This window comes from Pygocentrus nattereri, chromosome 19 (genome assembly GCF_015220715.1).
Source record: "Pygocentrus nattereri isolate fPygNat1 chromosome 19, fPygNat1.pri, whole genome shotgun sequence".
In the NCBI taxonomy this organism is placed as follows: Eukaryota; Metazoa; Chordata; class Actinopteri; order Characiformes; family Serrasalmidae; genus Pygocentrus; species Pygocentrus nattereri.
In genome coordinates this window covers 22,994,832-23,007,798 of record NC_051229.1, presented here as the reverse complement: position 1 = coordinate 23,007,798, position 12,967 = coordinate 22,994,832, and the positions used below count along the sequence as shown (strand labels likewise).

At 37.9% G+C, this 12,967-nt stretch overlaps 1 protein-coding gene across 2 annotated transcripts in view; it reads left to right on the top strand.

Annotated features, from left to right (window-relative positions):
- dip2cb (disco-interacting protein 2 homolog Cb) overlaps positions 1–11,925 on the top strand; it is a 57,687-nt gene extending 45,762 nt beyond the window's left edge. For both annotated transcript variants that reach the window (XM_017699215.2, XM_037531016.1), the window contains 11 exons: positions 43–154; positions 297–406; positions 1,252–1,382; positions 1,653–1,821; positions 2,334–2,504; positions 3,567–3,628; positions 4,168–4,225; positions 4,335–4,409; positions 4,519–4,693; positions 6,321–6,444; positions 9,500–11,925. In XM_017699215.2, coding sequence (XP_017554704.1) covers positions 43–154; positions 297–406; positions 1,252–1,382; positions 1,653–1,821; positions 2,334–2,504; positions 3,567–3,628; positions 4,168–4,225; positions 4,335–4,409; positions 4,519–4,693; positions 6,321–6,444; positions 9,500–9,752 — 1,440 coding nt within the window. In that variant the 3' untranslated portion in view covers positions 9,753–11,925. The remainder of the gene's footprint in view (positions 1–42; positions 155–296; positions 407–1,251; positions 1,383–1,652; positions 1,822–2,333; positions 2,505–3,566; positions 3,629–4,167; positions 4,226–4,334; positions 4,410–4,518; positions 4,694–6,320; positions 6,445–9,499) is intronic.
- Positions 11,926–12,967: the final 1,042 nt, after the last annotated feature.

The following is a 12,967-nucleotide window of genomic DNA, read 5'->3' as shown; positions in this document are numbered from 1 at the left end:
ACATGTACACCTTTAAACAATTGTTTTTGTTTGTTTTTGCAGGTGAGTCGCTCGGCCTGTGTTATGACCACCCAGGCGATTTGTAAGCTCCTGAGGTCTAAAGAGGCATCAGCTGCTGTGGATTTACGGTCATGGCCACCTGTCCTTGACACAGGTAAAGCTTGGGTGTATATGTGCGAGAGATAAAGTTATATAGTGCTAATGCTGCATGTTTTGCTTTTATCCAAATGTCGTTGTATGTGTTGAGCATTGAGTGATGAGTATATTCTCTTTGTGCCTGTTTGTGTGTGTTTAAGATGACCTACCGAAGAGACGGTCTCCACTACTGTATAAGCCGTCTGACCCAGAGTCTCTGACATACTTGGACTTTAGTGTATCCACCACAGGCATGCTTGCTGGGGTGAAGGTACACATTTGCACATTTACTAGATTGAAATTACATGATCTCAGGTACATACACTCTGGGATGATGTTAATTTTAGGGAAGCTGTTGTGCCACTAAGTAGGCAAAGTGAGCAAATCATCAGTCTGCTAAACAGGAGTGAGTGAGTTACAAGCCAGGTCCATATGACACTTTGCATCTATAAAATTATATGCAGGGTAATTAGTAAGTAATTTGATATATTAAACAGATTTTGTAATTGTAACAGGCCTGTTTATTGGTGGCCCTCCCATTAAGGGGACCAAAAGTCCAGCTTCTGTGAACTATGGTGTCATGAATATGTATTGATGCCAGTGAAACCTCAAGTTGTTTTTACTGATGATGTATACAGTGGCATACTGAATTATAGAGTATACGCAAAAAAATAGCACTGATACCAAAAATGCTGTAGATCTTAATGCACTTCAGCATTTGGTTGTGGGCTGCAGATCAAACAATCATGCAACAAAACAGCAAATTATGGTGGCCTAAAATGAAGAAACTAGGTACAGAACAGTAGAAAGAGTAGTAGTTGCTTTATGGTTCATTTGGTACTTTAAAACAGACCTTTCCTCATAGTCAGTGTTTCATTTCCAATCCAGTGTGCTGAATGTACAGAAAAACTAGCACTGTTCACTTACTTTCACAGTCCACTGTTCTTTATTGTACCTAATTTTTCATTGCATAATTTCCTGGAGATGTTTATGACCATTTCGATGTTTCATTCTCTCTTCTCTCTCTTCTCTCTCTTCTCTCTCTCTCTCTCTCTCTCTCTCTCTCTCTCTCTCTCTCTCTCTCTCTCTCTCTCTCTCTCTCTCTCTCATATGTAGATGTCTCACAGTGCTACCAGTGCATTGTGTCGTTCTATAAAGTTGCAGTGTGAGCTCTATCCATCTCGTGAGGTGGCCGTATGTTTGGACCCATATTGTGGACTGGGCTTTGTTGTGTGGTGCCTCTGCAGGTACAGAACAGCTTAGTATCTGTCCAGCGCAATCCTAGTATAAAAGAAGTAAAAGATCTATTGCTGTCTTGTCACAGGAATTTTTTGATGATTCTTATATCATTGGCACCCCCATAAAATACAAGTTAAAAAAAACAAGCTGTATTCACTAATCAGACCTAGAACTGTCTGAGCATATCCTAATATTCTAATGAGCAGGCTTGATTGAACTGTGTATGTATGTTTTAGTGAGGGTGTCTAAATATATAAAACATGTTTCTGTGTGTGTAGTGTGTATGCAGGGCACCAGTCCGTACTGATCCCACCAGCAGAGCTGGAGGTAAACCCAGCTCTATGGCTGCTGTCAGTCAGCCAGTTTAAAGTGAGAGACACATTCTGCTCCTACTCTGTCATGGAGCTATGTACCAAAACACTCGGCACTCTCACGGACTCGCTCAAGGTGAGTTTACACACAAACAATCCCTGACATGTGCAAGGCATGCTTTTATATGCACATGCACACATGATTAATCCTGTTTTAAATTTGTGTTGCTTTACATACAATAACAACTTCTTAATTTAGAATATGAATAAACAGAACCTAAAAGATATTTTTTAAATGTTAAAGTACTTTGTGTTTTATGATCAGTTTTATGCTGTAATTATCTATTTACATGTATTTTTTTGTGAAGTTATTTGCACCAATATTTGACCACCACTTTTAAAACATGATGTATTTTGAATATAAATTTTATCATAACATCATTCTTGATGTTATACAGCTTTCGCAGTCATTTTAGAATGACCTACAGCTTGGATCTACACATCTAAAATTTGTTTTTTACAGCTTGCCAGCTTTCTTCTAATAATTCAGTACTTATGGAAGTTGAATGTGATAAGCATTCTGCAATAATTTTGTGCATTTATATGGAACCAAATTGGTTTAATGTGTGTGTATGTGATGTGTCTCAGGCACGGGGACTGGATCTATCACGTGTGAGGACCTGTGTCGTTGTGGCAGAGGAGAGGCCGCGGATCTCTCTCACTCAGTCCTTCTCCAAACTCTTTAAAGATGTAGGGCTGCACCCCCGCGCTGTCAGTACTGCATTTGGCTGCAGGATAAACCTCGCTGTGTGTCTGCAGGTCAGCTCTCTCGCAGTCAACACACACAGATTAATGATGTTATTATTGCATGTTGGGAAAATATGTGTATGGGAGTGTCTGTGGGTGTGAGTGATCAAGATTCAAGAAGAACTTCAGTTTGCACTCTTGAAGTATATAGTGGAGCAAAATTAAATTCCTCCAGGACCTCAGTGTAATTGAAGGCACAGTGAGGATTTGCATTATAATTTTATACAGTGCTTTACTGACTGAAATGATTGTCAGGTCACTCATCACCAAAATAAACAGCAGAAACTCAGTCAGAGCTCAGAAATAAACAGCAGAAACTCACAATCAAGGCTAATGCTATAACACTGGTGGTGGAGCTACCCAGAATTCTTTTTGTTTTTGGTTCCTAATCTTTGATTAGTATTCTTCATAAAGGTTTTTTTTTTGCGTGTCTTAATACATTATTCTCATTCTAAAGGTTAGGCTTGGATATATTGTGAATATTTTTGTTATTCTGTGATGATATTTTGTGTTCAAATTTACAAGTTTAGTCTGGATTACTGTAACACAGTTAAAGAGGGGACTTGTGACTCGTATTGGGTTCACCAGTGACATAAGGTTTTACCCTATGGTCGGGTTAGTCAAAAAAGGTCAAAAAAGAAGAATTCGGGGGTTAAGACCAAAAAGTTTCCAGGTTGACAATGAATATCTCAGTCATTCTCAAAAACTCAAACACTTTCCTAAATAGTATTGACATTTTTGTCAAAAGTACTGACAAGAAAACTTTGTCAATTGAACTCAGGAGTAAGATAAATGTAATCAGTATTTTTGCATGCAGATGGTTGGGAGAATTACTTTAAAAGTATATTCTGTTACAGATTACATGTAAACATTACACAGTAAAGCATAACATAGTGCCAGTGATGGGATAGCCTGTTACATCCAGCTACATAACAGTATATTCTATAAGCAACCTAAGGAAGAGTTCTTTAATGGTAAATGTGAAGAGTCCAGAAAAAAGTCATGTAATAAAGTGGCTAGGAACAGGTGGACAGTATTGAATGGATTGATTAAATGATGTCTCTCTCCTTGTAGGGCACCTCTGGACCTGACCCTACTACAGTCTATGTGGACATGAGAGCTCTCCGACATGACAGGTACTGCACGTGTGGAATATCCATATGTACCATCCTGAAATATTACCACATGAAGTACTGGCACTTAAGCAGATTGTTTAAACCATTTATTTGGGTGTTTTCCAGTAAAAGCATTACCATAAGTGGTAAAAATGTGGTTGATGTCTTTTCACTAATTAGAAGAGCAGAGGTCTGATTCCAGGTGTCTCCTCAACACCCCCATCTATTGCATAGTTTTGATAAATTCCACCAACAGCACACAGAGTTATTTCAATAAAGGATCAGTGTGTTAAATGATTACAATTAATACTGGGCTTGATTAAACAAATACGGTGACGTATAAAATTACTACTTAGTGTATTAATGTTATTTGTTTTTTGTCTAGCATTAGTGTTTTTCTGAGCAAATAAATAGTTTCTGCTATTTAAGTATAATTTTCTTTTTAATGTTTGCTCATTACTGCATATGCAGACATGCTCTTCAGACAGTCACAGTTTAAAGATCCATTTCTTTGTTCTGTAAGGTGCACTTCTAGTAATAATGTGCTTATGTGTTTTTAGAGTACGGTTGGTGGAAAGAGGATCTCCGCACAGTTTGCCTCTAATGGAGTCAGGCAAGGTAAGTAATAATGTGTTATACCATACTGGCGCATTTCATAAAGAAGTGTTTTAAAGTCACATAATTTAATCAAACAGGTAAAGACAAACTGTTTTGTTTTCAAATGCAGATATTACCGGGAGTCCGCATCATCATTGCCAACCCAGAGACAAAGGGACCAATTGGAGATTCTCACCTAGGAGAGGTTAGAGTAATGTAGCCTTTCTCTGCAAGCACTAATGGCTGATTTGAATGCAGTAATTATGTATGTGTGAGGACTGTATGCAAAATTAATGCGTGTGTATGTGCTGCAGATTTGGGTGCACAGCAGTCAGAATGCGAGCGGATATTTCTCCGTATTCGGGGAAGAGAATGTTCGCTCAGATCATTTCAGCGCCAGACTGAGTTTTGGGGACACACAGACCATCTGGGCCAGAACCGGCTACCTCGGCTTCCTCCGCAGGACAGAACTCACAGACGCCAGTGGAGGTGGGTACATGTGGTTTGGCATGTTTTTGGTAATATATTTATTCCATTGTGTTGATGTGTCTGAAGTTGGCTCTGTTGGTTTAGGGTTTAATGAGGACTGTGTGTACATATATGTATATATTCGTTTTAAGTCACTGACCTCACAGTGATTCAGTTCATTCTTTAAGGAAACAAGTCAGTACATTACAAAATCTGTACCACAGCTTAATGTTGACAAGTCACTTCATGCAAGCTTGAGTCGAGTGCAAATTGAGTCCGAAGTCTTCTGTAGAGAATTTTATTATGGTCTAATTATAAGCTGCAGTCATTGCATTGTACAAAAGTAAACCTCTATTTAAAACCTGCCAGCTTTGACACTGCTTCAAAAACGAAGCTTTTTATTTTAGTAGAACAGTCAGTTTGAATGACAGAACTGAAGCGCTTTCAGCAGTAAATGCAAGGTTTTATCAGAAGAGGTAAAACAATATGAAACGGTTGGTTAGTCTGTAGTTTGTATGGCAACTGTGCTCACTAGTTAGTGTAATGGATACATTTTAAAGGAATGCTATTTTAAAAGAAACTTTCTTAAGCTTCAGCTAGATTAGCTGACAGTTTCAACTGCATTAGTGCTAGCTACTGGGAGATTCATTGGAAAGAGGCCCCGAATATTCTGTAATAACTCTTGCTAGGGCAAAGTAATCTGAACGAAACAACGTGCCCTGGTGTCGGAGCGATGAAGTAGGTGCCAGACAGTTGTTGTGACGTTTACCCTCTGTTTGCAATTTACAGGTGCATACCCCCGTACCCCTTCATGTGTATGGCAGAAAATAGAGATTACTTCCAGCATTGCATGTAACGCAGTCGAATACATAATACACTACATACCTTGACATATTTTGGTTTAGATTGCTTCATCCTAACAGGAGTTACAACAGAATATTTTGGGCCTCTTTCAAGTGAATCTCCCTGTACAACACACACTATTTAAGCCACATTCTAGCCAGCAGTTTCACAGCTTTTACTGCAGTACGTGCTTCATTCTGTCCATCAAACTGAAGGTTTTTCCATAATGAAAAATGTGTTATTTGAAGCTGTATTGAACCACCAGTGCATGTTGCGTGTCAGTGGCACTGCAGACTGTGCATGATCATAGGCTGAAAGTCACATGTGTAAGGTTGGAAACTAAATGTTTTATTCATTTGCCACATTTTCATTTGTTGTCCAAATGAAACCTATTTTTTTTTATGTTTAGTCTCAGGCTATGTTTTCACGAGTGTGAAGTCTCAAATCTGACTCGAGTCCTGAGTCATTTAAGGGCAAGTCAATAGAGTCCTGTCAATTATTTAATCTTTTTTTTTTTTTTTAAATACACAGTATATTCAAATGGAACAGGACTGGAGGAACCATTTACACAGTTTTGTAATTTAGACAATAAAAACAATACACCTGGCTTTTATTTTCAATAAGTGACATTTTTCAGGAAACTCTACCTGTATTACAGTTTTTATATTATATCTAAGCACGTGCTTATAACTTTTGTTTGCAAAATTTCTAACGAAATGTATTAATCTATGTCTTTTTTATGGGGTAGTGCATGTGCATGTGCATGTATCAGCAAGCATATGTAATGATGTATACTGTTTCTCAGAGAGGCATGATGCTCTGTATGTGGTGGGAGCGCTGGATGAAGCAATGGAGCTGAGAGGGATGCGGTATCATCCCATTGACATTGAAACATCCATCATCAGAACACACAAGAGCATTACAGAGTGGTGAGTGTACACACATACATGAATACATGAACACGCAAATATATTTGTACATATAGAAATAAAAATTACAGAGTACACATTAGGATAAACATCACAATTACTCAGTTAGACACAGCTGTTCATATGCATTTTTGCCACACAGTGCCAAATACATCACCCCAGCACACCTCCTTTTTTCTGCACTTGTCCATTTTATCAGGGTCACTTAACATATAGGACCACTTTGTAGTTCTACAGTTACAGACTGTAGTCCATTTGTGTCTCTGAATACTTTTTTGTTCTGCTTTCACCTTTTTCTTCAATGGTTAGGTCCACCACAGAGCAGACTGATGTGGTGTGTGTTAAGTGTGTGTTGTGCTGGTCTGAGTGGATCAGACATAGCAGCAGACAGAAAATTTTGGCTTTGTGGAAGTATTTTACATTTTCTATAAAGGTCACATACTGTACATTCTGTAACAGGCAAATATTAGAAACTATTTATTGTTAGTTTTGTAATATTGAAATGGTTTTATCAATAAAAAAGCATTTTCTCTTCATTACTATTTATTCATTGGTTTAGTTTAACAGTTTAAGTTGTGGCCAAAAATGTTCATTTTGGTGCATAAATAAAAATAACATTAATACATTAGCTGTGTCACTTTGTTTACTTAAACACTTTTGGCAGCCCAGTGTTAATTATAGTTGTCATTTAAATACCAAGTTTGCCTAATCCATCCTTCATGAAAGTAAATCAGGAGTGCTCGTGATGGATTTAAACACCATATAATAGCTAGGGACATTGAGAAGTCCATAAACAAACCTTTTCTCTTCTTGGTTGTTCAAGATATTTTAACTACTTTCTTGAAAACAGGAAGGCTTCCTATTTCATTTTTCTAGTGATTTATTTTTGAATATATAAAAGCCTACGCATGATGTGCATGCATTTTTACACTTGTAGTGACGGAGTGAACACTTATGTTTGTATATATATCCATGTATGCTTGTGTTAATGCATTAGACATGCTCTCAGAGATGATCAGGATTAGGAAAATTGGTATCTTTTATTTATTTATTTATTTATTTATTTATGTATTTATTTACTTTACTTTACTTTTTATTTACTTGCATTTTAATGTAAAATGATTACAAGGCAGTGCTTTTTGTGGTAACTGCACTTTTTAAAGTGCTTTTAAAAGTGGAAAGCTCAGAAACACTCTTTTGAAAACCTGAGTCAGTGGTGGGATGTACGAACGGTACATATCAGAATCTTCTGCCAAGGTTACTCAGCACATACTGCTTCATCAGCACGTTCTGCTGTAAATAAACTGCAGCAAGACATTGGGTACATGGAGAAACAAATCATTAGGAACAATAGAAAAGGGCTTCATAGGGAGCTAGCAGAGAAAAATGAGAGTTGCGATCCTATTTACAAGGGCAGGTGAAGGTGGCTTTAATACGGGCGAGAATTAGCTCGATGAAGGACATTGATTCGCCTAGTACTTACTTTTTCAATCTAGAAAGAAAGACTGTACAACAGAAGCAAATTACCTTTTTAAGGTGCACCTTAATAATGGGAACTTGACGTCTGACCCTGCTGAGATGAGGAGGCTGGCGGTGCAGTACTATGCAGAAACTGTATGGGGCTACGGACTGTGACTCTGACAGCACTGCAGACCTTCAAGACCTTCCACAGTTTAGTCCAGGTCAGAGGAAGAAGCTGGATGCCGACATTATGGTTGAAGAACTTACAGCGGCGGTGAAGCAAGTGTCTGCTGGTTGATCCCCAGGGGTGGAGGGACTACCAGCTGAATTTTATCAACATTTTTGGACAGATCTGGGACAGAATTTTTATGAGGTGGCACTGGAATGCTTGCAGGCATAGGATGTGGCATAGGATGATGGTTTTAGAGCCTCCTCAGGAGCTGATTGGAAAGAAAGTGGTAGATTTCCTTTGGAGTGGACAACATTGGACAGTGGCAGCTGTGGTTTTTTGGCCAGTGGAGGAAGGAGAACAAGGCCTGGTGGATATATGGAGTCGGGTGAGGGCCTTTTGGTTGAAATAGCAAAAAGGCTGCTTTACCAGAGAGATCTACCATGGATTCAAAGCAGCCAGTAAAATCCTGCACAGGGCAGGGAGTTTGGGATATGACATTCAGCTGTTCTGGATAAGACTGACTTCAGCCAGTCTGTCTGGCCTCACCCCTTTTTTTTTTTTTTTACCAATCTCTTCTCCTAATCTGGAAGATGGTTTTTGAAGTGCCCAGAGATGTTCAAAGGCTTGGGACAGTTTCGAGCGCTCTCAAGGAAGTCTCTGTACCATGCCTGTGTCAAAGTTGCACACCAGACTGATCTGAGGCATCAGAGAGTGGTAAGGTGGCTGTAGAAAAGTGTAGAAAAGCCAATCTACAGTGGAGGATTATTCACAGGGCGATAGCTACAGACAGACACATGGCCCACCTGAATCCATCATTGGGGGGGCAGTGTAGATTTTCTGGTCAGGATGAAACAATTGAGCATCTTATTTTTGCACTGTGATAGGTTGAGTGGTTTGTATCTGTTTTTAAAAGTTTGTTTTGATGCTTTTAGTGAGGAATTCTCTGATAGAATTTTTATTGCTTGTATGAAGTACAAGACGAGTAAGCAGAGGAAAATGTGTCTTTTTAATTATATTGTAGGGACGGCAAAATTAGCTATATGGAAGACGAGGAAGAATAAGGCCACAGGTGCTGGCTGTGTGAATCCTGAGCTGATGTTAAAGTGGCTGATGGCAGGGCGGATTAGTGTGGAATATGAGTATGATAGGCTGGTAGACCAGGTAGAGGTGTTCGTTGATGTGTGGGGGCAGAGTGATGTACTGTGCTGTGTTGATGATTCTCACCTAGTCTTCAAGTTTTAACTGTGTTTTAACTTCATGTATCTGGATGGACCGACTGATAAAGCTGTAATAATACTGATGTAATAAAGATGTGTTAAATCTCTCTCTCTCTCTCTCTCTCTCTCTCTCTCTCTCTCTCTCTCTCTCTCTCTCTCTCTCTCTCTCTCTCTCTCTCTCTCTCTCTCTCTCTCTCTCTCTCAGTGCTGTGTTCACCTGGACTAAACTCTTGGTGGTGGTGGTCGAGTTGGATGGTTCAGAGCAGGAGGCCTTGGACCTGGTTCCCATGGTAACCAACGTGGTTTTGGAGGAGCACTACCTCATCGTGGGTGTGGTGGTCATTGTAGATACGGGCGTGATCCCCATCAACTCGCGTGGAGAGAAGCAGCGCATGCACCTGAGAGATGGTTTCCTCGCCGACCAGCTTGATCCTATCTACGTGGCTTACAATATGTAGAAAAGACATTTAGACACTAACATGTTCTCACAACCAGATCTGAGTGCAAATAGAAATAGCTTACAAAATATAGAAACACACACTAAAGCCCATCTGTAGAGACCCACTCGCACAAACATGCACTTTCTGAAACACATTTGCACACACTTCATGTTGAACTACATTTAAATTGTTTTCAAAACGTAGAAACTCAAGCACACACTTACATTTGCAAGTCAAGAGCACTAACCCATAGAACAAAGAGCAAGACTATGAACTGCAGACCTGTGTTCTTATACATAAACACACACACTGGCTGGCAACAAGTGTGTGTTGGCTGATTAAAGGCTTTTACCTCGCTTGCAGATGTGTGGCAGATATGGCAGGTCATGCCAGAACAAAATGAAGTTTTATTTTTATTAGACATGGCACAAGCTGTTTTTAACTGAATCACTTAATGATGTCTGTCATGCTTAAACTGCTGACAAAAGCCACAAAAGATTCTTTAAGCGATTCTGTAGAAGAACCAGTATTTGTTCCCGAAAGTAACTTGTTTATATGAGATTTTTTTTTTTATTCAAAGAATGACACAATGACTGCTGCAATGGTTCTTCGCCCATTTAAAGGTTTTTCATAGAACCATAACATTATGTGGGAGGTTCTTTAAACTTTGAAAATGGTCTTTCTCATTCATACATCTCAATTACAAAAATTATTCTCCAAAAAAAATGTTCATTCAAAAGTTCTGTAAGAAATCAAAAGTGGTTTGACAGTGATTGCCAGGCTAGATTTGTTGGATTAGATCAAATTCATTGTTTTGCCCTCTGATACTCCATCCAGCATTTCCTGCTGATAAACTGAAATCTGGAACTAGAATTTTTTTTCCCCATACAGATATATCGATTTTGAAACCGTGAGCATCAGCCAACACCAATATTTCTCCTTTTTCAAACTACTGATCTTTAAAACGGGCTAATCAAACATGCTACTACCCCACAGGAAGAAATACATAGTCAACAGCTTGCCATCACACAAAGTTATTATGTGCTATTTGAAGCTGGAATTCAGGACTGACTGGATTTTTTTTTTCCTCTCTAATAGGCGATCTATCATTTTCTGCTGATATCAGTCCGAGACAGATACTCATCAGTACCAGTATGCCATCTCTAGTACCATCTCTACTTTTAGTGTATACAGAGTTAAAACAGGATTTCTGTATGTCATCAAAGCAAAACATGTAAAGAATGTTTCACTTGAATCATTTATGAGGTAAAACCACAGACACAAAAACACAGACAGCAAGATTTTTTTTGATCATCAGCCAACATGCTAACTAGCCAACAAGACAAATTTATACTTTGCTGGACATTATCTAGACATTATTACCCCTACTATCAGATAAGTCACTATAGACAATTTTTACACTAGATTTAACACGTAAGGATACACACCCACACTCATAAACACACACACACACACACACTTATGTGGACTATGGTGCATGTGTATATAATGGACTTGACTATGGAGACTACCATATCTTAAACTTTATTTGATGTTTGTGCGTTTTTGTTCCTGTGTATTTCACTGTTCAATGTTTTGCTAGTGTTGCTTTTTTTTTTTTTTAGTCTACAATATTTTCAAGTCAGGGAATTTTATAAGATATTAAGATATATACGTGTCAAGATATATATGTGTCAATCTTGGCTCATTTTCTTTAATAGTTTTTTTTTGTTTTGTTTTGTTTTTTTAAGACATGATGTCACAAAAGTAGCTGTTTTATACAATGACATATCCAACCAAACGTTTTAGTTGCTTAGTTCTTAGTACTTTTAAAAAGTGATTGGTGGAGGAGTTGATCCATTTACCAGCCTTTTATTTTCTTCTTCAGCAGCATAAATACCACAATCTGTGACCATAAATCATTGCAGTCCATTGAATTAAATTATTTTCAAGGTAATTATTAATTGTATTTTCTTTCTTTTAGGATTTTAACTTTGTCTAATATATTTTAAAGACCATTCTGTCATCTTGTGTGAATAGTATCATATAAGGAGCAGATATATAGTTGTGTATAATGTACAGCTTGTGTTCATAAAGATCACTTAAAGTAGAGCTTCCTCTCTGTTACAATACATTGCTGGGCCAGAAAATGAGACTCTGAAAATGAGCAGGAGTAATGATGATGGATGGATGAAGTGATGAAAAAAGGGACTACTAAAAGGCAGAGAGAGGCAGAGTGCACAGTGGGTGTAAATCCTGCTTATTTTTTATTTTTACTTGCTTTGAATCATACATTTCCTGCAGGCCTGTGAGCACTTCTGCAGGAGGTTCTGTCACTATGGCAACATCTAATAGAAAACGTCTTTTAAAATGTTCATAAAATATTTTCTGTTATTCTTGCCAGTAAAAAAAAAAAGAAAATAAACCCGGTGGGCTTCTTTTGGATATGTGAGGGGAACCATTTCTGGTTAATAATTGTGTTATCTAAATTTCATTAGCAGAAGGCAGATTTCTTCTTTTGCTGTTATTTATGACGACACATTTCAAATATAAAGTATCTGCATCTGATGTTGATAGTCTACACTTACTGCCTACTTTATTAAGGTCACTGACTTTGCATCTACGTTAATTGTTCATTTCATCAGCTCCACATAGGTGCACTTAGTTGTAGTTCTACAATTCTGTAGTTGTACAGACTGTAGTCCATCTGTTTCTCTGCATAATTTTATTTTAAATTTAGCCTTTGGTTAACTTGTCCATCAGGACCAGAGTTGGGCGAAATACCTTTTGAAAAATATTTAGTGATGGCTGAAAACTGAATACACTGTCCAAGTGTATTGAGTAGCATATTCTATTATAATAAATAAAAGGTATCGTATTCAGAATATAATTAGAGCCCATCTTGCTTAGGCAGATTTTTATTTATTTATTATTTTTTTTTTTACGATTTTTTTACTTGATTCATACTGTTGCTTGCTGTCACTTGGTTGGCCACTTTCTTAATGTAATTGTTCTATTAATATGTTTAATGAAAAAAATTGCTTATGATTTAAATGTTACTGAATGTTTAATTTTTTAATACATTTTTTGTTTTTCATCGTCTGCTTCAGTCCACTCCTACTCCTACGATTCCCCAAGCAGGACAACACTGTCCACAACAACACTGATGCTAAACTAATCACAGACATGCCTGCTACTAAGGAAATTGTTAGTTTGAGCATATCTCAAAAGAG